Here is an 18,798-nt window from a genome sequence, read left to right on the forward strand (position 1 = left end):
GTATTGTTATGAGTAATAAAAAAATTCCAGCTCTAGTCCCTACCCTTCATGATTTATAATTTAATTAGGTACATAAGAGAAATGAATTAATTAATTAAAAATTACAAAATAAATATACTAACATGCTTACAGTTTTAGGAAGAATGATTAAAGGAATGACTAGGGTGGAGTTGACAGTCTTTGAGAAAAGCTTGGCAGGTGAGGTGAGTGTTGTCAAATGGGAACAGAACTCTTGTTTATTAGGTAAGCGACTGTGTGAGCATAGGTGCAGTGTGACTGTGCCTCTGTCCATTTACCCACCCTTGCAAGGAGATCAGCACGGGATTTCGCTGGCTGTGGTGCCTGTGCCAATCCGAGAGACCGGGATGCAGGTAGAAAAAGGCGAGTTAGAAGCATAGTACAGAATGGACTAATGTTTGTAGGTACTTAATGAAAGGAAGGAGAGGGAGATGGTATTTGAGGACCATTCGTTTTTATAAATTTTAAAAAGCAAAGCTCTAGGCAGTGTATCAAATTAGGGATGTAGATTCTGCCTTTGTCTTGTATTCATCTGTTACCCTTGTGACTTAGACAAATTACCTAGCCTCCTTGAGCCTCATTTACTTATGTGTAAGACGAAGATTTGAATGGTACCTACCTTATAGCAGTTTCTAGTATACACCAAGCACTCTATTACTATAATTATTGTTGTTCATAATAATTCATTTAAAATATTTGGAAATGAATAGATGCTGATCACATTTAAAAAACACATAAAATTAATAGTCACAAATTGCCTTGTCTCTTTGTCATTGTAAATACATTTTTTTTAGTTGTAGTTGGACACAATACCTTTATTTCACTTATTTATTTTTATGTGGTGCTGAGGATTGAACCCAGAGTCTTGCATGTGTGAGGCGAGCACTCTACCACTGAGCCACAACCCCAGCCCATAAATACATATTTATACTATTCTGATTACTTATCCATAAGAGCTAATTTGATTTAAAAAAAGGGACTTATATAAGTAACTCATCAAAGATTTTCTTTTCCTGCTGTTTTGGTAAATATTAAGCAGTTTTTATTAGAAATCATTGTATTTTGAGTAAGTGGTTCCTTCTGTTTCTGTTTCTTACTGAATTACAGCAGTTAGCAGTCAGCAGTTATAGCTGGTATTATGCATGAAGTATTTAAAATGATAGGGTTAAGGGCTTGCTCATCAGTGGAGCACTTGCCTAGCATACATGAGGTCCTGAGGTTGATAGTTAGCATCAATCAATCAATCAATCAATCAATAAATAAAAGGTCACCTGTAAACTGTATATTAAAGAAACTGAAGGGTCTGCCACTTGAAGAGCATTGGAAGGCTATAAAGAGAATAAATTTGGTCTCTACTCTTGTTTAGGAGTATCCAATCCAGGGGTAGAGTAATGTAACCCACCATGAGAGCCCAGCTCTGAGAAGGTCTCCCAAAGGTTGGGCGGTGTCCTTAGGCAGGATGTTAAAACAGTGCAGCAGCATAGTCCTTAATCATAAAGTGAACCTAAATTCTATTTTAAGGGATATATTTTTTTTGTCTGACTTTACAGAATTTTAAAAATACTTTATTAGGAAGTCATTGTACATCTGCATCTGAAAAAGCAAGGCATCTAGTTGGGACAGGACTAACTACCAGAGCAAGCCCAGACATCATTCACTGCACTTGAAATTGAGCAGAAACTTCCATGGCTCTTACCACAGAGCTATTCCATCAATTTTCATTTTATCCATCTTCTGAGGGATGGTGTATTCAAACCTTCTTGTTACCTGTGACAGCTTACTCTCAGGGGTCGCTTGGTAAGAAGGGGCTCAGTCTCCCAGAAATGAAAGACAATAGTTGGTGTCCTCATTAGAAGCTGAGCTAGTTACAAACATTTGATGCTGTCACCACCTGCATGTGAAAGTGTGTATGTCCCATACAGTTGGTTTGAGGTACACGGAATGAACACTTAACAGAGGCCCTGGCCAGCAAGCAAGTCCCCAGGGTCTTGCAAAAAGTCAAGATTGGGAAATGGGAGGCCTGGGTTTCTGACACAGCTTCCCCCGTCCTCAGGCAAGGTATACCTCAGATTTTTTATCTTTGTAAAACAAGATAATGCTCTTTTTCCAGGGACATTATAAGAATAGAACAAGATTACATTTATTAAAGTGTTTTGGAAGTAAAAGTGCGATTATTCTTAGATAACAGAAGGCATTTGGGGTGGAAGATATTTAATTCTATTACTTTGCATTCTGGTTATTTTCATGTGCTTTACTCTATAGAAAATCTGGAGTCACTGACCACTATGCTTTGAATGATCATCATGCCCTTCACTTGACTAGAAAGGTTGTGAGGAGTCTGAATTATCAGAAGAAATTAGATGTGAGTAGGATGTGTTTTTCTTTGATTTTCCTGAAAAAAATTTTGGTGTATGCCACCTGGATCATGTTTTCACAATTTTTCTCGATTTCTCTAGGTTACCATTGAACCTTCTGAAGAGCCTTTATTTCCTGCTGATGAGATGTATGGAATAGTTGGTGCTAACCTCAAGCGGAATTTTGATATCCGAGAGGTATGAGAAAGTGGAACTGTAAGCTGTAAGCCATGCTGGCAGTCTCTGTGTCTTCAGAGCTGAAGTTTTGTTACAGGGTATTCATGCACCAGGACTGATGTGGCTCTTAATGAGGAGTAGTATACAGGAAAGATGTCTTTCCATGTGGTAGGTTTCACTGGTGCATACTCAAAGAGAGAGGGGGGAAAGTCTCTTAATGATTGGGAAGTTTTCCTTGCAGGAAAACAAGGCTAGGTTTGTTCATAGAACTCCATATTCATGTGGACATTAGGAACTAGGTTGGGACAGTGTCACAATTTCCAACTGTTTCTTTTTGGTGTTCTTATTTTAGGATATGGACAAAATGTCAGTAATTTGTTGGAAGGAAAAGGTACCCTTTTAGAGCAATATGACATTAGTGAGTAGTAAACTTGGTTACAGTGGAAGATGTTGCTATGGTTGCAGATTGCCAACATAGTGTTCTATAATCTAGATTGACAATTTTAGTGTTTGCATGAGCACATAAGCTTTTTTTTTTATTGGTTGTTCACAACATTACAAAGCTCTTGACATATCATATTTCATACATTAGATTGAAGTGGGTTATGAACCCCCAATTTTACCCCAAATGCAGATTGCAGAATCACGTCGGTTACACATCCACAATTTTACATAATGCCCTATTAGTAATTGTTGTATTCTGCTACCTTTCCTATCCCCTACTATCCCCCCTCCCCTCCCCTCCCATCTTCTCTCTCTACCCCATCTACTGTAATTCATTTCTCTCCTTGTTCATTTTCCCATTCCCCTCACAACCTCTTATATGTAATTTTGTATAGCAATGAGGGCCTCCCTTCATTTCCATGCAATTTCCCTTTTCTCTCCCTTTCCCTCCCATCTCATGTCTCTGTTTAATGTTAATCTTTTCTTCCTGCTCTTCCTCCCTGCTCTGTTCATAGTTGCTCTCATTATATCAAAGAAGACATTTGGTATTTGTTTTTTAGGGATTGGCTAGCTTCACTAAGCATAATCTGCTCTAGTGCCATCCATTTCCCTGCAAATTCTATGATTTTATCATTTCTTATTGCTGCATAGTACTCCATTGTGTATAGATGCCACATTTTTTTTATCCATTCATCTATTGAAGGGCATCTGGGTTGGTTCTACAGTCTAGCTATTGTGTATTGTGCTGCTATGAACATCGATGTGGCAGTATCCCTGTAGCATGCTCTTTTAAGGTCTTCAGGGAATAGTCCGAGAAGGGCAATAGCAGGGTCAAATGGTGGTTGCATTCCCAGTTTTCCCAGGAATCTCCAAACTGCTTTCCAAATTGGCCGCACCAATTTGCAGTCCCACCAGCAATGTACAAGTGTACCCTTTTCTCCACATCCTCGCCAGCACTTGTTGTTGTTTGACTTCATAATGGCTACCAATCTTACTGGAGTGAGATGGTATCTTAGGGTGGTTTTGATTTGCATTTCTCTGACTGCTAGAGATGGTGAGCATTTTTTCATGTACTCGTTGATTGATTGTATATCCTCCTCTGAGAAGTGTCTGTTCAGGTCCTTGGCCCATTTGTTGATTGGGTTATTTGTTATCTTATTGTCTAATTTTTTGAGTTCTTTATATACTCTGGATATTAGGGCTCTATCTGAAGTGTGAGGAGTAAAGATTTGTTCCCAGGACGTAGGCTCCCTATTTACCTCTCTTATTGTTTCTTTTGCTGAGAAAAAACTTTTTAGTTTAAGTAAGTCCCATTTATTGATTCTTGTTATTAACTCTTGTGCTATGGGTGTCCTATTAAGGAATTTGGAGCCCGACCCCACAATATATAGATCGGAGCCAACTTTTTCTTCTATCAGACGGAGAGTCTCTGATTTGATATCAAGCTCCTTGATCCATTTTGAGTTAACTTTTGTGCATGGCGAGAGAAAGGGATTCAGTTTCATTTTGTTGCATATGGATTTCCAGTTTTCCCAACACCATTTGTTGAAGATGCTATCCTTCCTCCATTGCATGCTTTTAGCCCCTTTATCAAATATAAGATAGTTGTAACTTTGTGGATTAGTCTCTGTGTCCTCTATTCTATACCATTGGTCCACCCGCCTGTTTTGGTACCAGTACCATGCTGTTTTTGTCACTATTGCTCTGTAATATAGTTTGAAATCTGGTATCGCTATACCGCCTGATTCACACTTCCTGCTTAGAATTGCTTTTGCTATTCTGTGTCTTTTATTTTTCCATATGAATTTCATGATTGCTTTATCTATTTCTACAAGAAATGCCGTTGGGATTTTGATTGGCATTGCATTAAACCTATAGAGAACTTTTGGTAATATCGCCATTTTGATAATGTTAGTTCTGCCTATCCATGAACAGGGTATATTTTTCCATCTTCTAAGATCTTCTTCTACTTCTCTCTTTAGGGTTCTGTAGTTTTCATTGTATAAATCTTTCACCTCTTTTGTTAGGTTGATTCCCAAGTATTTTATTTTTTTTGAGGATATTGTGAATGGAGTGTTTTTCCTCATTTCCGTTTCAGAAGTTTTGTCGCTGATATACAGAAATGCCTTTGATTTATGCGTGTTGATTTTATATCCTGCCACTTTGCTGAATTCATTTATTAGTTTTAGTAGTTTCTTTGTAGACCCTTTTGGGTCTTCTAGGTATAGAATCATGTCATCTGCAAATAGTGATAATTTAAGTTCTTCTTTTCCAATTTTTATGCCTTTAATTTCTTTCGTCTGTCTAATTGCTCTGGCCAGTGTTTCGAGAACTATATTGAATAGAAGTGGAGATAGAGGGCATCCCTGTCTTGTTCCGGATTTTAGAGGGAATGCCTTCAACTTTTGTCCATTCAGAATGATGCTAGCCTGCGGCTTAGCATAGATAGCTTTTACAATGTCAAGGTAAGTTCCTGTTATCCCTAATTTTTCTAATGTTTTGAACATAAAGGGATGCTGTACTTTGTCAAATGCTTTCTCTGCATCTATCGAGATGATCATATGGTTCTTATCTTTAAGTCTATTGATGTGGTGAATAACATTTATTGATTTCCGTATGTTGAACCATCCTTGCATCCCAGGGATGAATCCTACTTGGTCATGGTGCACAATTTTTTTGATGTGTTTTTGTATTCGATTCGACAGAATTTTATTGAGGATTTTTGCATCTAGGTTCATTAGAGATATTGGTCTGTAGTTTTCTTTCTTTGAGGTGTCTTTGTCTGGTTTCGGAATCAGGGTGATGTTCGCCTCATAGAATGAATTTGGAAGAGCTCCCTCTTTTTCTATTTCCTGAAATAACTTGAAAAGTATTGGTTTTAATTCTTCTTTAAAGGTTTTGTAAAACTCCGCTGTATACCCATCCGGTCCTGGGCTTTTCTTGGTTGGTAGTCTTTTGATGGCTTCTTCAATTTCATCCATTGATATTGGTCTGTTCAAATTGTGTGTATCCTCCTGACTCAGTCTGGGCAAATCATATGACTTAAGAAATTTATCGATGTCTTCACTATCTTCTATTTTATTGGAATATAGGTTTTCAAAATAATTTCTAATTGTCTTCTGTATTTCTGTAGCATCTGTTGTGATATTGCCTTTTTCATCCCGTATGTTAGTAATTTGAGTTCTCTCTCTTCTTGTCTTCGTTAGCATGGCTAAAGGTCTGTCAATCTTATTTATTTTTTCGAAGAACCAACTTTTAGTTTTGTTAATTTTTTCAATAGTTTCTTTTGTTTCAATTTCATTGATTTCCGCTCTGATTTTAATTATTTCTTGCCTTCTGCTACATTTGCTGTTGTTTTGCTCTTCCTTTTCTAGGGCTTTGAGGTGAACTGTGAGATCATTTATTTGTTGGTTTTTTCTTTTTTTGAGGAATGACCACCAGGCGATGAATTTTCCTCTTAAAACTGCTTTCATTGTGTCCCATAGATTCCGATATGTTGTGTCTGTATTTTCATTTATCTCTAAGAATTTTTTGATTTCCTCCTTTATGTCTTCTGTAACCCATTGATCATTCAGTAACATATTGTTCATTTTCCATGTGATGTAGGATTTTTCCTTCCTTCTTTTATCATTGATTTCCAGTTTCATTCCATTATGATCAGATAAAATGCATGGTATTATCTCCACCCCTTTATATTTACTGAGGGTTGCCCTATGGCATAATATATGGTCTATTTTTGAGAAGGATCCATGTGCTGCTGAGAAAAAAGTATATCCATTTGATGATGGTTGATATATTGTATATATGTCAGTTAAGTCTAGGTTATTGATTGTGATATTGAGTTCTATAGTTTCTTTATTCAACTTTTGTTTGGAGGATCTGTCCAATGGTGAGAGAGGTGTGTTGAAGTCACCCATAATTATTGTGTTGAACTTGAGGAGAATTTGTTTTATGAATGTTGCAGCACCATTATTTGGTGCATAAATATTGATAATTGTTATGTCTTGTTGGTGAATGGTTCCTTTTAACAGTATATAATGTCCTTCTTTATGCCTTTTGATTAACTTAGTCTTGAAGTCGATTTTATTCGATATGAGGATGGCCACCCCTGCTTGCTTACGAGGACCGTGTGCGTGGTATATTTTTTCCCATCCTTTCACCTTCAGCCTGTGTATATCTTTTCCAATCAGATGTGTCTCCTGGAGGCAGCATATTGTTGGATTTGTTTTTTTAATCCATGATACCAGCCTATGTCGCTTTATTGGAGAGTTTAAGCCATTAACATTCAGAGTTACTATTGATATATGGTTTGTACTTCCATCCATGTTTGATTATTTATCCTTTTTTAAAAAAATTTAGTTTGTTTCTCCATGATTATCTTTCCCCTCTCCCTCTGTCTTTACTGAGGCACTTCCCACTGATGGTTTTGGTTATTGTTTTTCATTTCTTCCTCGTGTAGTGTTTTGCTCAAAATGCTTTGCAATGCTGGTTTTCTGGCTGCAAATTCTTTTAACTTTTGTTTATCATGAAAGATTTTTATTTCATTGTCATACCTGAAGCTTAATTTTGCTGGATACAGAATTCTTGGTTGGCATCCATTGTCTTTCAGTGTTTGAAATACATTGTTCCATGACCTTCTTGCTTTCAGTGTCTGTGATGAAAAAATCCGTTGTTAACCGTATTGGTTTACCCCTGAATGTAATCTGTCTCCTTTCTCTTGTAGCTTTTAATATTTTCTCTTTGTTCTATATATTGGATATCTTCATAACAATGTGTCTTGGCATTGGTCTACTGTGATTTTGTGTGCTCGGTGTCCTGTATGCATCTTCAATTTGTATATCTGTTTCCTTTTTTATTTCTGGAAAGTTTTCTGTAATTATTTCATTCAGCAGGTTACTCATTCCCTTGGTATGAATCTCTGTACCTTCTTCTATCCCGATGACTCGTAAGTTTGGTTTTTTTATGTTATCCCATAACTCTTGGATGTTTTTCTCGTGATTTTTTACCAGCCTTTCTGAGTTGGCTAGACTCTTTTCAAGATGATATATTTTGTCTTCATAATCTGACGTTCTGGCTTCTACTTGCTCCACTCTGTTAGTGATACTCTCAATTGAGTTTTTAATTTGGTTTATCGTTTCCTTCATTTCTAGAATTATTGTTTGATTATTTTTTATAATCTCTATCTCCTGATAAAGATGCTTAACTTCTTCTTTTATCTGTTTATGGAATTAATTCTCAATGTGTTCTTTCACTGCTTGAATTTGCTGTCTTGTATCCTCTTTAAGGTTCCATTCCATCTGTCTAAGGTGTTCCTTGAGTTCTTTATATGACCATTTTTCTGATGAGTCTAGGTCCTCCTGAATATTTAGGCTGTCCTGCGTTGTTTGTACTCCTTTTCTTCCTTGCTTTTTGAAGCTGCTCATGTTACTTCTTGTTCTGTTTGACTGCTGAGTTACTGTTTACTCCTATAAATTTATTTGATGCTTGGGAGGAAAGGTATTAGAAGGGAAGGGAAGAAGTCACTAAAGAGAATGAGAGTAAGCAGGTAGAATTCAAGGAAGGGGGATAAGATAATTGAAAAGAAATGAAAAGACAAAAGAAGAAAAAAATAGGAAATAAAAAAAGAAAAAAATTAAAAAAAAATTTTAAAAAATTAAAATTAGAAGAAAAAAAATTTAAAAAAATTTTAAAAAAACAACAAGAAAGAAAAATGAAAATGAAAGAAAAACCCAAATCAAAAAAAAGAAAAAAGAAAAAAAGAAAAAAAAACTAATAAATGCAGTCTTAGAGTTTGATTAACTTCTCTTCCAGTAGGAGGCGCTGTGCCCACCAGGCCAAGTTTCACCTGTCAATACGCGGGAACCAATCACTGTGCAGCAGCTCCTCCCAGACTGGGCGAGTCTCCAATCCTGAGTGCCTAGGGCCTCCTCTTGTGTCTAGTCACTTCCCACTTTTCCTCTAGCCGGGCCCCTCTCACGGGTGCCACTCACCACAATACTGGCTATATGCCAGGTCTGCTGCTCCCGGGAGCCCTGTTTTCATGAACGACTGGGCACACTCTTCCAGTTTGCCATTCCCGCTGTCCCGCGCCACCTCTGATTCCCTTGGGCTGGCTATCGTGCTCATGGGAGAGCTGGGAGGGGCCCTTAAGGTTTCCCCAATGTGTGGAGAGGGAAGGCTAGGGAATTACACACCTGTAGCCGCAGGTTTCAATGAAGTTATCTCCTTCGCCGCAGTCTGATGACGTCAGTTCTCTGCCATAGTGGTGTCTCTTGCAAATGGCGACAGTTCGTTTCCCTTTGCCAGGCGACCAATGCAACGGGTGGGTCCTTACTGTCTCTCCCAAGCCCCGTTTCAAACCTGTGGCCACTACCTATGAAGGCTTGGTTGGCATTTACCTCCGTAGGATCAGAAGGGCTGACCAGTTGTTTCAGCCGGATGGATTAGTGCTGAGTCACAGCTGTTTGTCTGCGGGAAGCAGGCGAACGGGAGCTTGAATTCAGCCGATCCGGGCTCAGTGTGTGTTCTGAGAGGCCCAGACTGTTTGCCCCAGATCCACATCAGCTCAGCATTGCCTAGTGATCCAAGTCGGGCGTTGGGCGGGACCACTGGTGACTAGGACGGCGCCTCCGCCTGGGTTCTGCAGCTGCGTCTCGGCCCGCCACTCGCCCTCAGGGCCGCTGCCCGGCCCGGCCCGGCTGCCGCAGCCTGGAGCCCCGCAGCGGTGGCGGTGGCCTCGCCTCCATGGCGAGGAAAACAGGCGGAAGGGGCGACTGGGTGGGCAGCGGTGATGGCGGCGTTGGCCCGGGGTCCGAGCTGGATGGCGTGCGTCCCTGTCAGCGCCGCACTCCGCACATAAGCTTTTATGTTGTTCAATATCTGTAGCTAGCAAAATCATTTTTAAGCTAGGAAATTATCTTACTATCATATTCTATGCTAGGAAATTTAGTATTTTAAGTTACTTTTTCCCCTTGATTATAAAACAACAGTCATGTACTAGTAGAAAAGAAGAAAATAAATTTGCTTATAATTCCACCATCCAGAGAAAACAGCCAATATTTTGATGTTTGGACTTCATGTGTGTGTATAGTTGGCTCCCTGTATCCATGGGTTCTGTATTTGTGGTTCTGCATCCTTGGATTCAACCAACTTCAGACTGAAAATATTTTTAAAAATAACATCTGTTTTGTACACATACAGATTTCTTAGCATAGTAACTATTTACATAGCATTTGCATTGTATTAAGTTTTATAAGTAATCTAGAGATGATTTAAAGTATATGGGAGGGTATGTGTAGGTTATATGCAAATACTGTGACATTTTACATACGAACTTGAGCATCTGTGGATTTTGGTAAGAGGGCCTAGAACTAGTCCCAGATGGATTACGAGGGATGGCTGTATACATTTTTATATGGTTGAAATTTATTTGTGTACGTGTTTAATTTTTTAAATTCTGCTTTTCCAGTTTAGATTGTAAACACTTCCTCTTGACCTTAAAAGTTCTTCATCAAGCATTTTCTGTGGTTAGGTCCTAATCCCTATAATAGTACTTGGCAGGCTGGGGATGTGGCTCAAGCGGTAGCGCGCTCGCTTGGCATGCGTGCGGCCCGGGTTTGATCCTCAGCACCACATACAAAACAAAGATGTTGTGTCCGCCGAAAACTAAAAAATAAATATTAAAAAAAATTCTCTCTCTCTCTCTCTCTAAAAATAAATAAACAAATAAATGAATGTTACCTGCCCCATTAAAAAAAAAATAGTACTTGGCAACATGGTAGGCACTCAGCCAATGTTTTTTGAATGAGTTGATGAGTGTAATATTCCATTGTATAGACACGTGCGACTATTTTATTTGAGCAAAGCCTTACTATTACTAAAGGGCCTTACATTTTGGAATTTTATAGAGCTTCAACTGGCACTTCTCTTTAGCAAGGTAGCTTTGTTAACTGTAAGTTTTAGAATTAGGTCTTTAGTTTGACTTTTAATTATGCCTAGGCACAGAGAACATGGTACTTGGAATCTAATGTGCTTGAGAACCCAGTTGTTCCAGACAACCAAGTTTCTAGATGACTGAGAAGTTATCCTTTTTTAGCACAACCTTTTCTTCCTTTATTCAGAATGTGTTCTGTGCACATGTTGTTTCAGACACCAGGATTCAGAAGTGAACAAAAGAAGAGTCATGCTTTTGTGAGGCTTCATTTTAATGGAAATCTTATAAAAAAGATTAACTCTTGCCTTCTTAAATGACCTGGGTTTCTAGATTTTGCTGCTACATGCTCGTCATAATTTATCACATTTTTCTGTATTAACAAGCCTTGTACAGAGGTTTTGGCAGTGTATGGAGCCATGGATGGCACTGGAATCTAAGTCTAAAGACCTGACTTCTAGCTCATGTTCCCCTAGTTAGAAGTAGTGGGATCTAACCTGAGTATCAGTTTCTGCTTCTAGAAATGTGATAGTACCATGTTGTCTATTCCTAAAGTTTCAATTTTTATGAAGATAATATATTTTATATGAGAGGATATTGTTAATTGTAAAGTAAATATGAGGTAGTGTTATACTAAGTGACCCTAAATTGCTGTGTCCTTTGAGCAGCTTCATCTTCGTGTGGGCGGTTGTTATGTGTTAATGGCTTGTTAAAAGTTTCAGTTTTGGAGGTCATAGAACCTAAAACAGATAACTGTTATATTCCCATATTTAGGAAAAGAACTAAAAAACAGTTCAAAGTAAGCTCTTACCTTATGCAGAAAAAGATGTTAGGAAGCATTCCCTCATTTTTCAACCCTTGTATCTTATTAGAAAAAGCTTTGATTGATGTGGTAAGCCAGAAAAGGGAAGTATGAACTATATAGAAAGTAAATGTATCATCTAAATCAGTTTCTGAAGAAGTTTGTGTATGCTTCATGTTTAGGACTCGTGTGTGTGTGTGTGTGTGTGTGTGTGTGTGTGTGTGTGTTTGCTGCTGGGGATTGAATTTGGGGCCTCACAAGTGCTAAGCATGTGCTCTAGTGAAATAGTCCTGATGAGCTTCAAGGATCAACTCCTCAGTAATTTCTGCTCCCTTTAGATTTAGATTGACAATATATGTGAATCTCTTTCAAGTGTGTCAGAATTAGTGAGCAATTATTGAGAGAATACTACTAATAATTAATAAAGCTCTTTATATATATATATATATATATATATATATATATTTTGGTATTGGGGATTGAACTCAGGGCAGTTGACCACTGAGCCACATCCCCAGCCCTAATTTGTGTTTTATATTTATTTATTTATTTTTAAAGTGAGAGAGGGGAGAGAGAGAGAGAGAGAGAGAGAATTTTTAATATTTATTTTTTAGTTCTCGGCAGACACAACATCTTTGTTGGTATGTGGTGCTGAGGATCGAACCCGGGTCGCCCGCATGCCAGGCGAGCGCGCTACCGCTTGAGACACATCCCCAGCCCAATAATAGTTCTTTTTTTGTTGGGGGGAGTACTAAAAATTGAACCCAGGAGCATTTTACCACTAAGCTACATCCCCAGCCCCTCCTGTTTTTTTTTTTTTTTTTTTTTTTTTTTGCTTGAGACAGGGTCTCACTGAGTTTCTCAGGTTGGCTTTGAACTTGCAATCTCCTGCCTCAGCCTCCCGAGTTGCTGGAATTACAGGTGTGCACATTGTGCCCAGCTAATAACTACCTTTTTTAAAAAAAATTTGTTCTTTTTAGATATACATGACAGTACAGTGTATTTTGACATATTATACATACATGGAGTATGTATAATACTCCTTTCATTCCTAATACCTACCTTTTCTTTTAAAGAGAGAGAGAGAGAAGAGAGAGAGAATTTTTTTAATATTTATTTTTCAGTTTTTTGGTGGACACAACATCTTTATTTTTTATTTTTATGTGGTGCTGAGGATTGAACCCAGCACCCCATGAATGCCAGACGAGCACGTTACCGCTTGAGCCACATCCCCAGCCCCCTACCTTTTTAAAAAAAATTATATATTTTTTAGTTCCATCGTGGATGGAAGCAGATTCAATGAGTTCAAAGCGTTATATAGAGACACATTAGTTACAGGTATGCAAGTGAAGGAATGAAAATGTGAACATTTTCTACTGGTTTGAAATGAGTGATTCCTTTCTCAACTAATTAACTAATAAACTAATTAGAATAAGTTATACTCCATGTATATATAATATGTCATAACACACTGTACTGTCATGTATATCTAAAAAGTCTAATTAGGGTCGTATTGCTGTTGTGCATGATATGGAGTTTCACTGAACTAGGAACATATGAAACATATGAACATAAAAAAGTTATGTCTGGTTCATTCTACTGTCTTTCCTATTCCTGTCCTGCTTCCCTTCCTTTCATTCCTAATACCTACCTTTAAAAAAAAAAAAATTTTTTTTTAGTTGCAGGTAGACACAATGCCTTTATTTTTATTTATTTATGTTTATGTAGTGTTGAGCATCGAACCAGTGCCTCACCTGTGCTAGGTGAGCATTCTACCACTGAACCACAACCCCAGCCCCCTAATACTTACGGTTCAATGAAAGCCAGTCAGTATGCTTCAGTTAGTACTTTTTCAGTGTTATTATGATTTTTTTTTTAACAGATGAGGAAGCAGGCTTAGAGTATTTTAAGATTTGTTGCTCAGTGGTAGAGCTGGAAGTCAGACTGGTTCTTCATTTTAATATTATTTTCTTAGGTTCTTTATTAGTAGTCCATTCTGGTTTTGTTCCATCTTCCCCAGAAGTGAAAACTGAGGCTCTGATGGGTTAAGTGACTCACTCTGGAACACCTAAGTCAGGTGATACAATCTGAGCCAACGTCTTCTGACTGCAGGCTCTGTCCATGCCCTGCTCTCTGGTCAGTTCCCAGAACTCGAGGAGTTTGACATTTGACAGCCTCTCTAAGCCCAGCCCCCAGTCCCCAGAATCTTTGCAGCTTTACTTGTGCACAACATTGTGCCTTTTTGTAGTGAGATGTAAAATTAGAGCCCAGAGTGACTTTAGGGCATTCACTGTGCACGTTAAGTGAAATTCTAGTGAAATTTTGTGAAAGTGGCAATGTCACTGAATTGTTTTTTTTTATAAATAACTTTAATGCAAACATTATTTTGTGTTATAATTTCTCAGGAACACTGTCATTTTCCCTCTTAGGTCATTGCTAGGATCGTGGATGGAAGCAGATTCAATGAGTTCAAAGCCTTCTATGGAGACACATTAGTTACAGGTATGCAAGTGAAGGAATGAAAATGTGAACATTTTCTACTGGTTTGAAATGAGTGATTCCTTTCTCAAGGCTTTGATACACTTGGCAAGAGCTTTGTTATTTAGAGCACTACAAATGTATGAGTCAGTTTTCAAAAGGAGCTATTTTATAAAGGTGATTTGTAGTTAAATGGTTTCATGAATCCTGAGAGTTTAAAATGATGGCTGGATGCTGTGATATGAGCCCTTATTTGTGACTTTGTGACATTATATAACAATATTCTTAGAGTAAAGTCAGCAGAAAATATTTGTAATGATTTTTGTTTCTCTGGATGACTAGTTATTTTGAAAATTTCAGCATTGTCTCTTTTGTTCTTTAGTCTCCAATTCAACTGGGAAGTTTTATGTGATGTTTTAGCTTTCCAGAGGAATGTAGAATGAGTTAAGTCTTCTCACAGCCTCTGTGGGGTCTTAAGCTGATGCATGCAGGACAGTATGCTACATCTAGAAAAACAAATAAGATTATTATACATGTTAATTCTTTTGTCTAAGGTATTAAGTTTATAGGCCTTTGAAGAAAAAATATTTCAAACAGCTGCTAGACTCAATGTATCTTGGCCAAATGGCAGAACACATTTTATGAATTTTACTTGGTGTTAAAAAGCTTGAAAATATAGTAGTTATCCTGACAATAACATATCAGAGGAGGGGGACATAAAAACTAGCTGCAAAAGTCCAAATTGCAAATGTACATTGAGGCTTAAGGAGAAATCTCAGCACTTTCTCCTGACTTGATTTGTGAGCAGAAGGAGGATTCACAATGGGAGTGGAATTTATGTTTTTGTATTTAGGTGTTTAAGTGATTAAGAGCCTTTTGTTTGATATACAGGCAGGATTTGTCACCAAATAGTCCAGGATGTAACCCTCACTGTATTGTGGTTTCAAACAAGTCAAAGCTTGTCTGCTTTCTCTAAAGATGGATGGGCTGTCCCTGTCATCTACTTTTATATATTTGCCCAGTACTTGTGGTGCCCTTGTCCCCTAGGTCTACATCCAGTTTCCTCCATATTTTCTTGACTACACTGGGCTGTAAGTAAGGCTGGGGGAAGAGAAGGGGAGAGGAAAGACTAGAGGAAGAGGGTGGGAGGCATAGAGGGTGAGAGGGGAGATCAGAATTCTCCAGAGGCTCAAGTGTGTCTGGGAGTTCTTCAGGGTTTCCTCCTGCTTCAGCACTTATCCTTAGGCCCCAGGAGATTTCTTGGACATTTTGTTTTTCTCTTCAGAATTCCATTTTGGATCAGGCAGTTAGTGAAGACCTTCCTTCCATGACATCCCTAGGATAGTGGGGCCATGGGCCCCATTCAACAAGTCTGATTGTGTCTGGAGATCCCTAGGCAGGGCCAAGGGTGGATTGAATGCCTATGTAGTCAACAGGGTAGTTTATGTGCAGAGTGGCATCTTGCAAGTGGATCATGTTAGAGTCTCATCTCTTTATGAGTGGACACTCTTAGGAGTGGCTAGCTTAGCTCTCCCTGAATAGCTTCTATAAGTGGCAGGGCCATTTAGGATATGCAGCTTAGGCTTTTGGCTGGGATTTTAGGACTGTAAGACAAAAAGAAATCAATGGCCATCAAATCAGTGTTCCACTTTATCACATTAAATAAACATAATCATTTAGAAAGGTAATAAATCGATATAAGGAAGAGTAAAGAACAAAAATCTGTCTCTAAAAGTTCAGCATTTTGGTTTATCAATATGTCAATGTGCTTTTATCTGTAATTTTTCTTCTCTGATGTTTTGAGCACCTGTTTTGTATCAAGCTCCACAGCCTGTGCAGCTAGAGGTTGAAGAGGTAGAGTCCAGGTGTGTAGGCTTTTGTAGTAAGCTGTCTTTGACCCACTTTGGTCCACAGAGTGTGGATTCTTGGGTTCCAAGTATTTGACACCCATTCACATGGGTGGATTCACCTTGTGGGAATATAGCACATACTCACTTGTAAGATGCTCTTTCTACAGGTACATACCTGCAGCTGTTCTACCCTGTTAAATACTTAACACATTTAGCCCATCCTTGGCTTGTTGGAAATCTCTCTGGAGAAGGTCTCTCTAGTCAAGTTCTTCTGGTTTGCAAATAATTAGCCTCCTCTTAAATAACCTTAAACACCTGCCTAACAAAATAACAATTGCTCTCTCTCTCCTTTCCTCCTTCCCTCTCCCCCTCCCTCTCCCTGCCCCTGCTTCCCCTCCCCTGGTTTCTTGTGTGTGTGTTTGTATAGGGTGGGTGTTTGAAGTGGTAGTGGAAGTGGTGATAGAGAGTAGCACTTGTGAAAAGAAGAAAAAAGATGTAAACTGAAAATGAAAGTGAAGTGATTCTTTCTTTGAAGCCTAACTGGCTTTCTTGCTTTATCTTTGATCACCTCCAGGCTTAACTGTTCTTGTTTTATTTATTTATTTAATTCTAAGTTGTTTCCCTGATTTTATCCTTTTTATTTTAAGGGTCTGTTGTTACCACAGGCATTTTTGGTCAAGGTGGGCAACAGGTCTGAACAATAACCTTTAAATAGCTCTGTGCCTTTGGCTTGTTGTATTTCGGAATATCCATAGTGTCTGGTACACACCAGGAACTCAGGTATGTGTTAAATGAATGAGTGGATGACACACTGAACCGATCATTTAATCCAAGTAACCCAGTACAAATAGACAACTTTACATGTAACATGACCCTTTTCAGAAGCAAAGAACAAAACCAGCCTCTGGTACCATAAGAATAAAATATTGTGACATGAGCTATTTTATGCCATAGATAAAAATCTCTTGACATTTTAAACTTTGATCTGAAATTAAAGAATGTGTAAGTGTGCTTCTGGTGTGAATTAAAAGCCTTCTGAAAAGTGTAAATTCTTTCTGAATTTTCTTTTGAGGATTTGCTCGAATATTTGGATACCCCATAGGTATCATTGGAAACAATGGAGTTCTGTTTTCTGAATCTGCAAAAAAGGCAAGTACTGCTAAAAAGACTTCAAGAGTTTCTGTTTTAATCTAGCACAACCAATTTTGAAGGTCAAATAATGAATGAAAATTTAGTGCATAAAAGCTTTATGATGTTTAACCAGACATCTTAGCAGACAAAATGCTGTGACATGTTTATACCTGTGCATGTATGTTTGTGTTTGAAAATTATGTTGGTTAAATTAACATGATGTGATGGAAAAACTGCAGCTCTGTCAAAATGTCAAATATGCTGTTTTAGGAAAATTCTTAGGAGATACTTCAATTACAATTGCTATCACAAGTATGTGTTCAGAGAAGGTTGGGGAGACTTGTTCTGAAAGGGGCTCCTCCTCTGGGGCTGATGTGTGGGAGGGATTTGGTCACCCTATGAGTGTGCTTCTGAGCTGTGAGCTATTTATTCCTTTCTATCCTGTCATCTGCTTTTACTTTGTGGAAATGGGAAATAGTAGGTTTTTGTTACTGGTGTTCTGGCTTTAAAGAGTGAGCTCTTGAATATCTTTTGGCTTACTGGGTGATTCCATGCATCATTGTCTCAGATTACCTCACCTTAAGTAAATGTAATTCATGTACTTCTTTGATGAAGTGTTGTCTTAAGAAAAAAGTTTAGTTTTAGTCAAGTATTCCTTATTATTATAGGAAACAGCCAGTTAAACTCTTTCACACCCTAAATGAGGAAGCATTTGTCTTTGGTGAAATGTTTCATCAATAAAACCAGTTTGTATATTCTGCTTTCCATTATTATTCCCTCAGCTCAATTATTAAAAAAAAAACAAAGTAACAATAAAGCAAATATAAATCATCCACAATCCCATTATAAAGAACTTTTAATAAAATTTATTATGGTTCTATAGTTTTTTCTTTTAAAAAAGAACCTAAAATTGATAGTCCCATATATAGATGGAAGAATTGCTTATTTTCATTAAATAGTATAGATGTTTTAAAAAATATTAAATGCTACTGAAATATAATGATTTATAACTTATCTCAGTAGAGGAAATGTCAGACTGAGGCCAGACAAACCACTTGGTTTATCTGTCAGCTTGGCACAGATAAACCCAGGAGGAGTTATGTTTGGCTCCAGTCTGACATTTCATTTGTTGAAATAAGCCCCAAAGGTCTGTGTGATTTCCTCATTCTTGTAAACATAGTCATATTGAGGTTGAGCAATTACTTTGCAATTTTGTACCAGCCAAGGCATTTCCCATGGAGATAAAAGATGTGCAGACAGTAAAACATAAAGGAAATGGTTTATACAAGTTTCTTGCTCACACAATCTTTTGAAGATAGGGATAGAATAGTCACATTTTTAGATCAGTAAATAATTTCTAACCTGAAGGCTAGAAGATCTCTAGCACTCAGCCTAATCTAAAATCCCATTTCTTTGTTGGGGCATGTGAGTAAGAAAGATATATTTTATAATATATTTTAAAATTTTTTAGTTGTAGATGGACATAATACCTTTATTTATTTGTTTATTTTTATGTGGTGCTGGGGATCGAACCCAGTGCCTCACGCATGCTAGGCAAGTGCTCTACCACTGAGCCACAACCCCAGCCCATATTTAATAATCTTGATGCATGAA

At 37.9% G+C, this 18,798-nt stretch overlaps 1 protein-coding gene across 1 annotated transcript in view; it reads left to right on the top strand.

Moving 5' to 3' along the window:
• The window catches only part of MCCC2 (methylcrotonyl-CoA carboxylase subunit 2), an 81,676-nt gene that overhangs the window by 48,356 nt on the left and 14,522 nt on the right, over positions 1-18,798 (top strand). The window contains exons 9-12 of the mRNA XM_081310185.1: positions 2,281-2,380; positions 2,475-2,570; positions 14,155-14,227; positions 17,126-17,202. Of these exons, the coding sequence (XP_081166311.1) occupies positions 2,281-2,380; positions 2,475-2,570; positions 14,155-14,227; positions 17,126-17,202 (346 nt within the window). The remainder of the gene's footprint in view (positions 1-2,280; positions 2,381-2,474; positions 2,571-14,154; positions 14,228-17,125; positions 17,203-18,798) is intronic.

Source organism: Spermophilus citellus (assembly GCF_964194105.1).
Source record: "Spermophilus citellus genome assembly, chromosome: 1".
Classification (NCBI taxonomy): Eukaryota; Metazoa; Chordata; class Mammalia; order Rodentia; family Sciuridae; genus Spermophilus; species Spermophilus citellus.